This window comes from Lampetra fluviatilis, chromosome 12, assembly GCF_964198595.1.
Source record: "Lampetra fluviatilis chromosome 12, kcLamFluv1.1, whole genome shotgun sequence".
NCBI lineage: Eukaryota > Metazoa > Chordata > Hyperoartia > Petromyzontiformes > Petromyzontidae > Lampetra > Lampetra fluviatilis.
Window position 1 is genome coordinate 10,261,553 of NC_136286.1, and position 17,366 is coordinate 10,278,918.

The 17,366-nt window shown below is 42.3% G+C and overlaps 1 protein-coding gene across 1 annotated transcript; it reads left to right on the forward strand.

The window, feature by feature from the left end:
- Window positions 1-1,071: 1,071 nt before the first annotated feature.
- LOC144934962 (indoleamine 2,3-dioxygenase 2-like) lies at window positions 1,072-14,353 on the forward strand. The gene is made up of 10 exons (XM_078861222.1): window positions 1,072-1,229; window positions 2,629-2,724; window positions 4,749-4,868; window positions 5,564-5,682; window positions 6,336-6,350; window positions 8,206-8,305; window positions 8,623-8,740; window positions 9,871-9,922; window positions 10,435-10,580; window positions 13,908-14,353. Exons 1-10 carry the CDS (start codon window positions 1,140-1,142, stop codon window positions 14,234-14,236), a joined length of 1,185 nt encoding a protein of 394 aa, XP_078717348.1. The 5' UTR covers window positions 1,072-1,139; the 3' UTR covers window positions 14,237-14,353.
- The last annotated feature ends 3,013 nt before the right edge of the window (window positions 14,354-17,366 follow it).

The window sequence follows — 17,366 nt, forward strand, 5'->3', positions numbered from 1 at the left end:
AGTAAACTCAGAGACACAGATAACCATCGTGACATGGAGGAATACATTGAGACTCAGAGATACACAGAGACCCATAGAGATACACAGAGACTCAGAGATACACAGAGACCCATAGAAATACACAGAGACTCAGAGATACACAGAGACCCATAGAAATACACAGAGACTCAGAGATACACAGAGACCCATAGAGATACACAGAGACTCAGAGATACACAGAGACCCATAGAGATGCACAGAGACTCAGAGATATACAGAGACCCATAGAGATGCACAGAGACTCAGAGATACACAGAGACTCAGAGATAAACAGAGACCCATAGAGATACACAGAGACTCAGAGATACACAGAGACCCATAGAGATACACAGAGATACACAGAGACCCATAGAGATACACAGAGACTCAGAGATACACAGAGACCCATAGAGATGCATATACATGTAGAGACACGTCGAGACAGATAGGTTAAAGGCAAGCCACAGTCGTGTGATAGTGGCCGTTCAACCCAAACTATGGACCATTTAGTAAACCCAGTCTCACAGAGACCCATCAGGATGTAATGGATGTCAGGGGAAGGATTCCCACCAAAAGGAACGGGGAGTGGGACCTTAACAGGGATGTGCATGTATGTTGAACTTCTTTCGCACCGTACGTAGTCAACCGTGCTAATCGGAGGTGCCCATAGAGAAACTCATTGAGACGCGTAGAGACGCATTGAGATGTGTTTAAGGAGAAGTCACAGTCGGGTAATTATGATCGTGCAAGGCAAACTATGGGTCACTTAGTAATTCACTGTCGTTGCGCTCATTAAACTAAGGAGTAATAGCAAGACTTACTAGTCGTAGGCTTTAAAGTATAATATAGCTACATTCCTGTCAACAAAATTATTTGTCAACTGCAATGAGTAACAACTGATCGAAATCTCGGGATAGGAAAAGTATGCCAATCAGCACATTTGGCAACTGGCATCTATTCTGGACTCGGTTAAACATTTACAGATGTGGTTAAGCCATCCCCTCTGCTCGAGTCACGAAGCTGCCATTTCACATTTGGAGTTGGTGGCCCGATGAGAGGGCATTCTATAAAACGCTCACCTATTGTAAAGACTGTAAGAATTACAACATACACGAATTGTCATGCACGAGAAATATGAAGCCGAGGTGGACAAGATTCTCAAGAAATTTCACATTTCGAAAACATGTGGATTTGCTCTGCCGGATCCCTTGGTAGGCTATTACTTTTATTTGAATTCACAGATACCACCAGCAATGCACAACGTGTGGCAATATTTATCGTGCATGACAATTCGTGTATGTATAACTCTCTGTACTTTATATACTTTGTATATAATTGCACATTTACAACCTGTGGTGTAAAACAAAACGTGACATGTTTTTGATGAGCGTGTGTGCTGTGGTACTGGTCCGTCATGCAGGTTAATTTGTGGAATGTTTTTTTTGGTAATGATGGGGGGGGAGTGTGGCTGGCTTCACCAAAGGCGATCAACATCATTTTTCTCTCGTTTTGTAAAAAAAAAGATTGTCATTTACTCTGCTTATTCGGCATGCTAAAATATTTTTTCTTTCCTATTAATGCTGTAAAAAAATGTTATCGCATTAATTTTCGCATATTGAATGCATGACAGTACAGTATACTGTAATTACAACAATAATTTACAGCCCTTCGTCAGTCTACTGATGGTTGAAGTGCTGCCCATGCCATATGGGTCATGAGGGTTGGTAAAGGGGGGCCCAGGAACGGTCAGACAGCACTTGCCACCGATGATAACCCCATAATTACAATACCTGTACAGTACTGTGCTGCAATTGATTATAATTTAAAATAGCTCATGATTGTATCCTATATTGTACCACTATAATACCATCTTCATCATGGTGTATCCACTGCCATCTCTGTGGTGGATATCTTCTTGGGCGTGTTTCATCCGTTGGCTGCCACTCTGTCATTAACCTTGACCACTGACCATCATCCATTACAGCTCTTGAGTCCTGCTCACGCTTGGAATTAATGACCTTCCACGACGCAAAGAGAAATACGTGGATTCTAAAACATACGCAAGTTATAATTTTGATATCACATTGACTGTAAGTGGGCTTGAGCAACACGGTGCTAAGAGGGATGATGACTTTTGATCGAGACTAATGATGAAGGAGCACCCAAAGAGGTTACGTCCATCATCGAGCAATTAGATGAGCTCGTGTATGGAAGTGAGATGAAGGCTCGGGAGGCCTTCATCCAGCAATGGATAGATCATGGCCAATGGTGATAACCGTTTCCTGTTAAACTAATACTGGTAGGAACCACCTGGCTCCACCAGCCCACAGGGGATTATTGTGTCCGTCCGTCGTGTATCCAAAAATGGGAGGGGTGGGGCTGGGTGGAGAGGGGAGGGTGGGGAGGGGCTGGTCACCCCGTGGTGCCCTTATAAAACTCAACGTTTAACCAAGTCACGCCGGCTTGTGCCCGCCCTCACAGTCGGGCATATTTGCGGAATACACCACGCCGCCGTTGACCCTGGCCATTAACCGAGCAACCCAACGTTCCTACCAGCTCCCTCCGCAGGAATGTGTTATGACCATTCTGTGTCGGTGATGTTACCTGCAGACCAGCCTCCCTGAATACTATGCCCCATGGATGGAGCTTGCCGCCAACCTTACAGAGCTCATAGAGACACATACTCTGCGGGAGCGGGTAATGCAGGTATGGTATATTTTGAAAACACCCCATGAAGTAAATTTGGTACTTGTGTAGCACTTACGAACATTAGAGATCATGTCCAGTTCGGTAGTTTCATTGTTTTAAATATACAGGGTGCCTAAAAAAAATGTTAACACTTCCGAGAATTTGCAACATTACCACAAGGAATGTGCCTCCAGGCTCTGGAGACCACCTAGAGAAGATTCCAGGCATGCGTTGACAATGATGGCGAACAAGTGGAGACTTGTTGAAGCTATGAACATACATTTGTTATAATGTTACAGTGCATTATCCGTTCTTTTTCCATTTTTGAAGCACCCTGTAGCATAATAAAAGGCTGCTTAATCTTAGCTTTCTCATCTACTTCCGCCCTCTGCACCACAAGGCTTCAGTTTGAGCACCGTCGTTGCCTCCCAGTCCACAGCCCGCCCACACACTCACCATGGCCCCCCCTCCCTCCATCCCCGCGACTATATAATTCCTCGTCACAGCCATCTCTAAGACACACTTAAGCGGTTGTGCTTTTGCTACGTTGTCCCCATCTGAAGAAGGACGCTTGTGTTGCGCCCGAAACGTCGTGATTTAATTGAGTTGTTTTCATTTATTTTATTTTTTACCAACGTGACTTTACCGAAGAAAAAAAAGAGTATGAATCCTTGCAGTCACGAAAGCTTAAAATCTAGAACCCTGTAATATGCCATGGGCCTTTGGTGTCGGCATGCACACACCGATGGACGTGCCGACTTTTTCCTAAATTCCAACTCGAAACCTGGACTAGATCTCATAGTTCACATGGTGCGCGTGTCTGTCCTTCACGGCTTTCCACTGGTACTGACTGGTTGTTACAACATTGACACAACGTTTGAGCTTGTATGTTGTAAATTTCTAACACGTTGCAAATTGTGCTTTTGCATATTCCTACCGTAACTGGCATGCCGTAAAATGGCTAATGTATCAGCACATTTACAGTGATGTCATTTCTTTTTTGTTCTCAATCTTTTATACAGCACCATTAAATAGCAGCAGCGTCTTCTTGAGCAGTTGCAGTGGTGTAGCTATCGAGCGTGCAGACGGTGCAATTTCATCGGGGACTATGAGCTGGTGGGGCACAGACATCAAGCTACGAAGAAGGGGAGAATGCAAACAAGGGGCTTTATTTCTTGTATCAGGGCCCATGCCAACCACGCTATGCCAATGAGTAATTGTACAGAGCGAATATAAATATCCCTAAAAGGTATGCTTAAAAGTATGGTCATGGATGAAATTCAGAGCTGCGTAATATATCCCGCACCTCCAATTGGCATGGTTGGCTACGTATGGTGCGAAAGAAGGTCGTACTGTACATATATATAAAATATTACATTTTGCATTCATATTTCGACAGCATCACTTTGCTATGGGTTTCAGGTCGATACAATGCCAAGCATAATCTGGTGTCTCAGTCGGGGTGTGAGAAATGTTTGCCCATTACGAATGTAACTCTTCTAAAAAAAGGCTTAAAATATAATGAACCACATAACCAAAACATACAGCAGTTCCCATTTAGAACAAGCAGCAAAGGTCTGAAATAAAAAGCCAAACACTTCTCATTCACAAGTTGCCGTTAAAAAATGACTACATTGGGTGTTCTCGGCGTTGTACTGATTTGGAATGAGTGGAAAAAATAGAATTAGGAAGACAGACCCGACGTGAGTGATAAAATAGTTGTGAAGAAGAAGCTGTTATACTTATTTGGCCACACCTGAAATGGAACAATGTGAAACCTCTGGTGATATTACGGTTCTTTGTGGGTTTCTAAGCTCAGTGCTTAACTCATATGTTGCCACATGGGGGCATCATTGCACTGCCGCGTTACATTCTAACGGTTAGACTGTATAGTCTGCAGCAAAAGGTCATCTGGATAAACCTCCTTCTTTGTTCCATGTGGACATATCAGCTATTACTCCATTACGTAACTTATATGAAATTCGTGTACGTGTGCAGTTGTTCACCAGTGTTGTCTACAATATTCTACCGGTGTCCTCCAGATGCCTGAGCTGAGCAGTGGGCTTCTCCAAAGCCATCGCCAACTTCGTCTCGCTCACCTGGTGCTCAGCTTCATCACGTCAGGTGTTGTGTGGCAAGAAGGAGACAAAGCCCCCACCAAGGTCACTTTATTCCTGCACCCTTCACCCTCAGTCTCCCACTGCTCCTCATGCATCATTTCCTTGTCACATTGGCTTCTGCCCAGCAAAATAAATCCTCTCTGAGATTTGGATATTGCCTAAACGTTCAGTCATTCGATGAGCCGTTATTTGTTTAATACTGTAAAATAACTGTTCAAAACCAACAACATACCACATCCACAGATAGCTATTGCCCAAGTTAAATGTAACAACTACAGAACTCCTTTTATCCATTACCCCATTACTCCTGACTCCTATTATTAGGGAGAACAGGTGGGTCTGTGAAAACTATAATTATCAGTGATACTATTCTTCCAATTATCTACGATTATCTCTGTTTTCCCTCAGTTATACGCAGAACGGCTTCCTATTATCGATAATGTTTTTTTGTACAAAAGATAAGTTACGTTGCAAATTAACCGTGAAGTTTTATCCCATGGAAAAATGGAGTAAAACCACTAATAACCCTCGTTGATTATAATAGGATCCGCGATATTGGTCCCCCACATCACCATGCATAAGTTATCTTTTAACTTTGAAAGCAATGCACTTTCAAACGTACCGAAAAAGGCAGCTTGTTACGTCTTATGCTAAGTTAACCAACTGATTATCGTGATGATGATGTTTTGTAAGCCCATGTGTCTCTCCTTATCAAATGAACACTGCTCTGGGTACAGGTGCTGCCCCGAAGCGTGGCGGTTCCGTTTTGCGCTGTGTCCAAGTGCCTGGGCCTCCCTCCCATTATCGTGCACGCCGATGGTGTCCTTGCCAACTGGAGGAGACGAGATGCAGACGGGTATTGTCGGGCATGGGGGCCCGATTCTCACCCTTGACAAATGCTTATTTTGGATCAACCTTTGGACTCGTCTTATTTTATTTTTTGAAAAACACAATGATTCACCTCCATGGCCGTTTATTTGTTAATAAAATTCGCTAAGAGTGATGTGCCTCGACCCTGTCTTTAAAATGTTAATTGAGGTCCTCCTGCCCAAATTATATTTACACAGAAATGCATATGTAAGCTTCAGTAGAAATGCATATAACAGTACCGAACGTGTTGTTGCAGCATTTAAAAACACAATGCATTCTGTAACAACTGTAGTGTATGACACTATATGTTTAATAACGTTTGTCATATCGTATTCGTTGCAATATAGAGCAATATAGAAGTGCACATAATTACTTAATATAGGTTATTCTGCATATTGAATAGACTTTGTTTTGCACATTAGAGATATGTATTTTTGTAAACAAATAAGGAAAGTCATGTGTCAAATCATAAGTTTGTGGAAAACATTTCAGTGTACTGTACTCTTGAGGTGAAAGATATTCCTTACATTTGCTGACATTTGTTTGATATTTTTCGAGCATATTTTTTACCGCTGTCTTTTTAAAGTGTACATTAATTGTTTTTCTTTTTTTGACGTATCCTTTTGGCCCTGAATGAAGACCCATGACGATCGAGTAAGTGGGCCACAATTCTATTTTAGACACAAAAGACACCATTCAATAAACCAACTACGCACATTCAGATTCAATGTCCTCACTTACAACCAATCCATAAGGTGGCAGCACTAGATTCCATTGCTCAGAGTCCCATCTTTAATTGCATTAAAGCAAATACTTTCTTCTCTGCATTATCCAGTTTCCAAAGCGGGATAGTGTCGTTATTGATGTATTATGTATATTGAACTTCTTTCGCACCTTACGTAGCCACCCGTGCTAATCGGATGGTGACACATTATAACCATGGCACACGACCGTATCCTATGATTCTTAGTTCAAACAGGCATGTGCCAAGACACCATAGTGTGGTCACGCTACAAGGGATGATGGTTGACGGACGAGACTGGTGACACAAAATGGCAGCCATCGAGGGATCTCATCGGAGACTGCTGTAACGGCTGTGGAAGACAGAGCAATGAGATCAGCTCCTGCGTCAGGGGACTGTGCAGAGTAGCGGCGACATGGGTAGGCCTTCATCTAGCAGTCGATAGATCAGTGGCGGCTCCTGCAAAATCTCTCAGGGGGGGCAAATGTCTGGATGATTGATAAGGATAAGGTCCACCCATGCAATGGATAAATTAACAGCTTAAGCATGTAAAGGCAACTTCACTTCTTTAATATTAATGAAAAATAAAGTGACTCTTGCAATACATCTTGTTTGTTTCTATACTCACTATTATTACAATCCACTCAGTTTCTTTTATTAAAAATTCCACTAGGTGGCGACAAATAATATTGTTGACTGAAACGTGCTTACGTATGATGACGTAAGCACGTTAGTGCGAACCCTCCCGGAAGCCATAGAGAACGCATTGCAGCGCCCGCCGTTCGAAAAAAAACATCTTTGAATGTAAGTCTATGGGACCACTCTGGGTGATTCTCAGCCGGAGTGAAATCGCCCAAAAAGAGGCGGTACTCCACAGAACGTGACATGACGCTGATTGAACTATATCCAGAGGCACAGTAACGGCTAGCATGATTCTATGGTTGAATGAGATTGGTGGTGCGTCGCCCAATCACCCTAATGAAGAAACCGCCCCTGCGATAGATGGTTGATATTTACACAGACGTCCTCTTGCAGAGCAACCCCAGTACTAGCGAACAGGTTTCTGAACTGTTTGGAACTTCAAATGAAAGTACGGGATGGACTTCATGATGATCAACACATCACTATCCACATTGCATGTATCATCATAGTCATCACCGTCAGCATTGGAGGCCAACAGTAGATCAATTCACTCCTGGATGAAGGCTTCCCCAAGCCATTTACAAATAGCCTCATAACGAACAACAAAAACGTTATGGATATATTCTTTCTCCATTTAATATTAGTGCAGAAAGTGTGATCAAACATTCCGAATAACACAATTTAATGTAATTGCCCTTGAGAATCTGAAATATTGTAAAAAAAAAACTATTATTTTTATGTTCCTAATTATGAAATCCAAGATGGATTAGCATCTGTACTGAAATATCCACAGGAGGGAGTGGTGGCACAGTGGATAACGCGCTGTATTGTGAACTGTGTCAAGATCGATTCCCAACCAATACTTAACATCAGTGGCGTTTGATAGCTAATCTGGTCATAGCCCCCCCCCCATTCACGAACCCGCATTGACCAGCATGAACCGTGGTCACACAACCTCCATGACCATCGCGGCGCAGGGAAGCTTTCACCCACCAATGGCTTTGCAATGGGCTGTGCAAGATGTTCACAGTTCCAGACTTTACTTACTGCCTGTCTTGAACTCTCCGTGACCTCCGTCCCCGGTTAAGTAAAGTTGCCCTATCCCTTGTATGATGCCGTGGTCAGGAACCTGGATACGTTGGTGAGACTCCCAGGTGGGGCCAACAGTCGATACTTCTTCCTCTGCACCGTCATGGTGGAGTTCGCCGCTGTTCCGGGCCTCATTGTAAGTTAATGGTGATGCTGCAGAACGTCAATAATTATGCATACATCATGGTTGAGAAAGACACTGCAGAAACTGAGCCCCCCATTACGAGAAACGGGGGAACAAAGCCCACAGTGTAACACATTTATTGCCACGTTCCTTGGTTCAAATCTAGTTTAAAATACAGTACAATGCATTCTGAAACTAAGCTAATCTCAGCGATGTCACCGAGATGACAAATCTCTGCTCATGTGCAGAGATCATGGCTGACTTTTAATGGTAACAATGTTGCCTCTTTTCCACCTCCGATTCCTCCCAACGCCTGCACATTCTCACAGGGCTTGGTGAAATGTGTGGAGGCCGTGAGAGCTGCAGATGAGGCCACGCTGAAAGAGTCGCTGTTGGAGGTGGCCGAAGCGATACACGGCATGATAAAGGCCTTGTCCACCATGCATGGTGTGCCTGCATTACCTCAGACTCGAGCTATTATAAACATTGGCATTGAGCCCATCTCTTTACGAGCTCACAGTGAGCATGATATTCAAGAGGGCTGGCCTTAAGGGTAGATGATCCGAGTGGAATCCCAGGGATTACATCTGTTCGAGCTGTCAAAACTTTAAGCAAACAGAGTTATTCAAAGTTGCATTTTTTGAAACCAATGTCTCATGAAATTATTTATTTAATGGGGGTTGCTGAGCACAGGCCCCCGGTTCGAAATGTCAACTAACCGGTTAACACGCTTCTTGAATTGAGTGAGGTTATAAGAGCTTCGGGAAATAAAAATGGAAGGGAATTCCAAAGTCTGACAGTGCGAGGGAAGATTTAGAAAGATACGTGCATGACGTGCAGTGTGGTGCTTGAGCACAGTACGGATGAGACAAAACCGGCAGCCCGGTAGACTTATTCCTGAACATGAATGAAGTGATCAACAAGTGTAGGTCACAGGCCCAGTAACCATTGTCGTGGTGATAGAAGAGTACCAAGGAGGTGACTGGCCGCCAGTGAGTGAGTGGAGGTGACTATTACTCACTCACTAATCGAAGGTGACGCACCTCCAATTCAACATACATACAATGAGGTAAGGAACTGGGTTCCCCACCGCAGATATGACAACAGTATTCCAAAATTGGTGCTTTATATAGTACAGGGGTAACCATTTGTTCGGAGCTCAATAAAGCTTTGAAAAGAAAACAAAGCCTTTTTATGCATCCTTAGACACAGTAATAAAGCCGTTCTATGACAGGTTAGATAAAATGCTATGCTAGGCAGATTACTGTTTTTGCCATGGCAAATAATATCATTAAATATGATGGGAGGAATTGTGGAATTGCCAGCCTTATGTGATTATATCCTCGATGAGATGTTTTTGAGTTGTGTACTGTGCTGCATTTGTATACAAATGTAAAAAAATACAAGAAAAAACATGACATTACAGTATGTTTAGCCAACATCAAAAATGAAGAGAATAAATAAATGGGAGTAAAATTACCACATAATAGAAATATGTCAGTAACCCTGCCAACTTGATGTTTACATGCGATTTACGAATGCATACTTTTAAAGGTTTTGTGATTGTGTTTTTATAGATCACGTCGACCCTGCAGTATTTTTTGGAGTAATCAGGATCTTCCTGTCTGGGTATTTGCTAAAACACAGTGTGCGACACCACGTTGAATCTATGTACTTGCCAATCATTGCTATCTCATAATAACAATTTATAACTTTTTGTCAACCAATTGCTGGATGAAGACCTTTGCGTGCCATGTCAGCCATGGAGTTGTTTGGTCATGTTGGGTTAGTGAAAGAAGAGACCTTTGTAACAATTCATATTTCACTCGCCACTGATATTAGTTTGCTTAATTGTATAAAAGTCAGTTGTAGCATGGTACAAAAGCTTATATCTTATATCTATTCACTGAAATATTAATTCACTACAGTAATTTAGCTGTGGCTGTTCCACCTGATGACGGAAGCTTGTGTTGCCTCCGAAACGTCGTGATTTAATTTAGTTATTTTCATTTTATTCTTTTTTTCATCTACGTGACTTTACCGAAAGAACCAAATAGTATGGATCCTTGCAGTCACGAAAACTTCAAATCTAGACGTTCGTGATGTTTAGCATACATCGTGTGTGTGTGTGTGTGAAACAGCTGGATGGATAACCCGGTGCTCGATGGGCTGCATTACGAAGGAGTTGGAGACACCCCCTACAAGTATTCTGGGGGCAGTGCAGCACAGAGCTCTCTCTTGCACTGTTTTGATGCGGCCCTGGGCATTGAACACGATCCAAAGCATGGTACCAATCAAAAACTGCACCCGCACCGAAAACACACACCCCGGTAAACTGACAACAGCTTCTGGTCAGCATCTTTGCCTCTCAACAGCTATTATAAAAGCCCGGCATTGCGTTTGTCAATTTGTTTGTCAACTAAATTATAAGAGCCTTTCAGAAGTCCTGAATCAAAAAGTAAGAGAGAGTGGGACGCACCCTCAGATGTGGGGGTAAAAAGCTGATCCAACAGGATTCCAAAAAGTTTCGACCTCCCCTAAAGAAATGTGTAACCCCCCAACCCAAAAAAACCCCAAAATGTCTTTGTACATACAATGGAGTCCAGATTTATTTTGTCGGCAGGAGCTATAAGGCAGTCGTAGGCCGCCGAAATTCACACTGCAGTACATGCCGTCTACCTACGTGACTTTACCGAAAGAACCAAAGAGTATAGAGACATAAATGTGAAGATTTTTTTTTCTTTATGGCCAAGGCACAACATAATACTGAAATATTAATTGACACTTCTAAAGCGCCTTTCACCTGGAGGTCACAAGGCACTGTTCAAAACACAAACACTCAGACTCACACCAATAAAATACAACCCCAGAGCAAAGGATTCAATGAATAGAAAATGCGTTAAAAAATCATTAAGTGCGTCTTAAGACCTTATTTTAAAAAGCGCGGCGTTCAGCAGAGCGAATGTCCAGGAGTGAATTCTACACCATGGGGGCGACACGAAAAAAGGCCAGTCACTCATCGTCATACAGAGAGAGAGAGACATGCCCTTGGCGAACAGAAAACAGGCTAGACTCGAAATACAGTACAGTTGTGGAAGTTGTGGAAACACATTGGGGAACGAAGTCCTGTATGAGAGGGCAGCATTATTTAGAGTCTTCTTAGGTTTTTTCGGTAAAGTCACGTAGAAAGTAAAATAAAATAAAAAACAAAAAGACTTTACCGAAAAAACCTAAGAAGATGATTCCTTGCAGTCACGAAAGCTTCAAATCTAGAATTATTTAGAGTCTTGTAGGTGAGGCGAAGATGATTTAACTCTACTAAAAACCAGACCAGCACAGGGGTAATGTCAGTGCCGGATTCACCTCGTAGCAAAAGCAGATACTACATATGCTACGGGCAAGGCACTTTTAAAGGCCCCGCGCTAAATGCGTTCAAGCTATGAATTCCGGTTCAGTGATTCTGCACTCGCTCTATAACTATAGTACTATACCGCCTTCAACTTTTACGAACGACTGGGTGTTTAAGGTTAGCGATTTGTTGTATTATCTGGCTGTATAGCAAATGAAAAAATACAATTACTTTACTGTGCAAGTTCAAAATTTGTGTTTTAATATTTGTGTGTTTTTTATATTTAGGGCCCCTTTATAACATATGCTACAGGCCACGCACTAGCTTCATCCGGCACTGGGTAATGCGTTCAGCGTGCACTTAAGAATTCTGGCAGCCGTTTCTGCAGGTGTTGCAAGCGACCATTTACAGTATTCATGGGGGGTGCCATAAAACAGTGACTTTCAAGTCAATACGAGATCAAAACAAAGCATGAATGGGGCACAGCCTAGTTATATTTTTTTAATATGAAAAAAGGAAGCCTTAGTGATCTTGTTAATGTGTGCTTCAAAGGTGACGAGACATCACGGAAAACACCAAGACTGCAAACTGCCTGAGCAGCACCAACATTGTGGTTATCGATTGTCAGACGGACCGAACCAGCATTGGAAAGTTGGTGTGGGGACCCAACAAACACCTCCGTCTCATAAATAATTCAACCGAAAGAAAAAAATCGGATTTCATACAAGACTCGTCTAGAGTAAAATCCGATGCTTGAGGTGAAGATTTTTGCACGAATGTTAATTTGAGTGTCATCAGTATAACAACGGAAGCCGAGGCCGAGTTTGTGCAAAACAAGGTCGAGTGGGGTAATATATCAGAATCAGAATATTTATACTGGAGGAATCCGATGAGCTATAATGCTCTTTTCCAGAGATGTTATTTTATTTTATACCTACGTGACTTTACCAAAAGGACCAGAGTATGTCCAGTAGAGACGGGTAAGAACATTACAACAATAAACAGTACAAACACACGATAGTAGTAAAAAGTATAAAAAACGGTAAAAAAAGCACCCAACACATAAAACTAAACCATCCCCATCCTACCAGACAAAAGACACCTGAGGCATTCACTTATTTTTCAGAAGCGACCTGGTTACCACAAATGAAACACAACAGTGGGCCAAGCACCGAACCCTGAGGCACACCGAAGGGAATAGAACACGTGTCCCAATGTTGACCTTCAGTGCCAACAAACTGCTTTTGATCGCGGTGGTAGGAAGTAAACCAGTGCAAGGCAATGCCAGAAACACCCATGCAGCCTGAGCAGCACGGCTCAAGGGTGGCACAGTCGGGTTTTTTACAATCGGGTTTAATTGTCTTTTTATATTAAACCCGATCATCTGAGATTGGGAGAAATCTGGTTTAATTGGTTCTAATTGCAGAACCGCACTTTGCCAACTTCTCAACGATGGGCTTCATCCATTCCAAGCTAAGGAACTCACTGGTGCCCACGATTGTGGAGGAGAAGCTCGTGTTCATCAAGACCAACCTGCCCGCCGCATTCTACGACTACCCCGTGCCCGACGGCCCCCCCCGAGTACGATAGCAGCACCGACGAGGAAGCAGCCTAAGCCTTGGATCAGAGTTTCGTATTCATTAAACCAGGTTTTACTTCCCCGAAATCGGGTTTAATTGTATTAAAGAAAAAACCCGATGCCTGCCGCTGGAAAAATTTGGTTTTTTTCCACCCATGGCACGGCCACACCAATGAGCTATAGGCCCCCTTGCAAGGTATGCTGGACATGAGCCGTGGCGGGTTGGTTGAAAAGGTCTTCGAGGTAGATGCAAACCACGACGGGCTGGTCCTGGATTGCATCTGGGCACATGTTAAAGGGTTGATTAATTCGAAGCAAAAATAATCGTTTACCTGTTCAGGGAACTCGCCAAAAGACCTGCATCTTGGAATGACTGGAAATGTGATGTAGAGGCGTTATTGTTGCACTGTAGGGATACCGTAACACTGTCGTGAATGGATGATGCAACCGGCACTGTTTCGTTCATGCTGAAATTCAATTTCGTTCATCGAAAAGTGTCCATAATTTTTCAATTGCGTTCACGCAAAATATCGCACCTCTGATTAACACGTTTGGCTACGTACCCTGCGAGAGGTTCAACACACATCCGTAAACCGAACGTTCGTAAATCCAGGGATACCTTGAGCCGTGCTTAGATTCATACACTTATCCAATTCAAAATGTTATTGTATCCTTTGTGAACACAGGATCATTCCTGGTCCGAATGCGGGAGTACATGCTACCGCAGCACAGCGCCTTCATTTGCTGGCTCGCCGATGGGCCCTCCATTCGCCACTTTGTTTCGCGGTCCACACCGCGTGCGGCGTACAACGCCTGCGTGTCCGCCCTGACGCGGCTGCGCTCGGATCACGTTGCCATTGTGACGCGGTACATCACGGTGCAGTCGGCACGAGCGAGGCGGGAGGCGACCTCGCCAGCCGGATTCGCCCTGGCGGAGAAGGGCACGGGTGGCACGGCGATCCTGCCCTTCCTCAAAGGAGTCCGAGATGCAACAGCTGCCGCACTAATCGAATAAGTCCTCCACTGAGTTCAAGGAGGGCTATCCCGTACTGAATGAAAAGCTGCTTATAGCAGCCTACAGCTATGGAGACTTTTTCAGCGCCTGTAGTATGGCAGGGTTAACAGGGGTAGATGGAGGCAAGTTGTTCCAAAAAAGAAGTTATATTTGTTTAGCGATAGTAGAGATGTCTGATTATAACAGTTACATCTGTCAAAACAAATATGCATTTCGCCAAATGATAACTATATGCATAATACAAGGATGCACGGTCTGCAGTTTAACTTTAAATATGGTTGTAACGTGCTTTAATTGTCCATTAACAATATGGAAAATACATATCCTTATAGATCTTGGTGACGGTCACCACTCTTAATGGTTTGGGTTTTGAAAACCTGATACATTTTAAAATGTGTCCAATTTTTTATCTGACAATGCTTTGTTCTGGATTAAATGGTCAGCAAGGATCAGTGACTCAGGTGCTTTGATATTATCTGAAAACAATAGGAAAGTGATTTATTTTAAGGTTATGACAATAATTATTTTATAACACCACTGTAATAAAGTTTAACTCTAAACTAATCTATGATATGAAATGTTGCAGTTACATTTGTTCACGAATTTGTAAACAAAATTAAAAGCACGTGTGCATTTGTGAAAATAAACACGCTTATAATACTATATTAAACATTTATGGAGCATGTATTATGATGTAAACTGAAATTACAATTACATAGATATGGCAGAAGTAGAGAATTGTGTCATTCTTGAAAATATAATGTGGTGAAAGAGATATGCAATACCTGGTGCCACATCCGTGGAGGAGGCATCCATTTGATAAGTTTGATTCAAATGCAATGCGTATGTATTTCGCAAGGTTACTACATGATAGGGATACTGCCATGGTGTCATGGTTATCAGTCTGGACGTGCAATCCAGAGGCTTCCACTTTGATTTCCTAACGTGGCAAGAGAAAAAAACTGGGGCAAGTTTCTGAAATCCTCACATCTCTGTCCACCCAGCAGTAAAAATAGGTACACCACGGTTAGTCGATCGACAGGTCACATGTGATGGAATTAAAGTATAAGTATTCCCACCTCTTCCAGCGTAGAAGGTTGGGTCCAAATATTGCTCACGCAAACAGTGGCATGAGCAAGGGTTTCTAACAAAAGCATCTTGTGATACCACGACCATGATACAACTTTAAGATATCCACCCATGTGATCATTAGCGAGTGTCCTGAATGATTGAACATTTCTCTAGGAATACTACACTTATGTTGGCAACGACCATGGTTTGTGGAATACTTCACATCGGTATAGATAAAATATGCGAGCCCACCAAACGGTAGCCCACCCAACACAGCTTACCAAAGGGTAGACCGCTGGCCAACAATGAAGGCCATCAGGACAGCACATTGCTAGGGAGCACAGTAGCAGACAAGAGACCATACATTACAGTCACCAGCTTTGGGAGTGACTAAATCTTAAGTAAAAATCAGTTTTTATGTCATTTTAGTGCAAGTCATAATTATATCTACAAAAAAACCTTACATCTATATATGAATGTCTGTGTCCAGATGTACTAGTTTGAAGAAAATCAGTGCAATAGTCCAATGAATAAAAAGTTTTATTTATAAGTGGAGATACAGAATGGAGTTCTGCTTATATATGCTGTTGAAATAATACTTATGAGTAGTGGCAGGCCGTGTATTTTACACCTAGGCTTTCAGTGCTATCCTGCCACAATTAAACCACCTTCGAATAACCTCACCATGACACTAGGGCTATAGACTATTGTTATAAGACATAACCACCCCATATTGAGTGACAGTAACCTTTATCGAGTGTAATAAAGTTATTTAACACGAGGCTCAACACCTATGAGAGTTACAATACACGAATTGCAGAGATATTAATACATGGTGACTGAAACCATCAAGGATGTACCACTATTACGCAGTATGACAGGATGCTGTCAAATAGACATCACATCGTCCAAATCAATGTCATGACCAAAGAAACAAGAACAAACTCACAGCAACCAGTCACATTTACTCATACGACCACCAAGCAAACAAAAATGCCGTAAAACACAAATAACACAATCAGGATTCAACAGGCTTCCCCACAAAAAAAAAATCTAAACGTCACGAAACAAAGTTGTAATAAATCTTAGATTATGCTACGTTATGTGCTAGCTAGTTTTACTTCAGTATTCAAAGAATACGCCCAACATGGCAAACTCGAAATCTGATTGGTTAAAGAATATGACAATCAACAACATCGTTCCCATTTGCTTCACCAGCAGAGGGGATTTACTCGACATTCTGAAGGCCTCAGGGTAGATTTTTCACCCGGAGAGGTGGAGACAGCACAGGTGGAAAATCTTAATTAGATTAAAGCTCTTCATTTATGAGCTGCACTGAAAGCAGCGCAAATGAGGGAGAGAGTAGCAATGACATGACGTTAATAGACTGATGAGAACGAACTTTGTAAAATACATATAACATTAATGAAAATATATATCTAAAAACATAATTTTCTGATTCTGACAATCTCTAGGCCAGCAGAGAAGGCCTTGCTGGCACTGACGGGGGCCCGCCTCTACTTATGAGTGACTGTACAGGTCTCTGAGTGATGCACAGTTGTCTCAACGAAGCAGTCTTTTTATGAGCACTCATTGTCGTGTTTAAATTTAAAACTGCTAAAAGTAATTGCCCAGTCCTGTTGCAGCCTCATATGCATATACATTTCCTGAAGTAATGAACTTAAAAGAGAAACCACCATGCATTTATTGCATTTATGTACATTGCCAGGTTATAAAAGAAAGTAATATAATTTTAGGAATTGGACTTTTATCGCTGCAGATAAGATTGACAAGAGAGATAACTTATACAGATTGGTAACTTATCTTTTCGTAAACTCTGCACTTGAATATGTTTTGTGGTCCCACAAAAAATAGAGGTGGGGTTATAGGTCTTGGCACATAACCTTGTCATAGGATATGTCTACCAGGGAGCCATGTGGAAGTGGTCATCACCATTATTAATAATTTAAGTGAAATGTGTGATGCAGGAATTTTCATGTCATGAAGTTGCATGTCTACAGTAAATGAAGCTGTGGGCTATGCCATATTGAGTAAGTGA

Bases quoted from the DNA above. Each gene is read 5' to 3' on its own strand.
- LOC144934962 (XM_078861222.1), top strand. From the start codon at position 1,140: ATGCACGAGAAATATGAAGCCGAGGTGGACAAGATTCTCAAGAAATTT. The intron at 1,230-2,628 runs GTAGGCTATTAC...TGTTACCTGCAG, and splicing joins TTGCTCTGCCGGATCCCTTG to ACCAGCCTCCCTGAATACTA. The intron at 10,581-13,907 runs GTACCAATCAAA...TTGTGAACACAG, and splicing joins TGAACACGATCCAAAGCATG to GATCATTCCTGGTCCGAATG.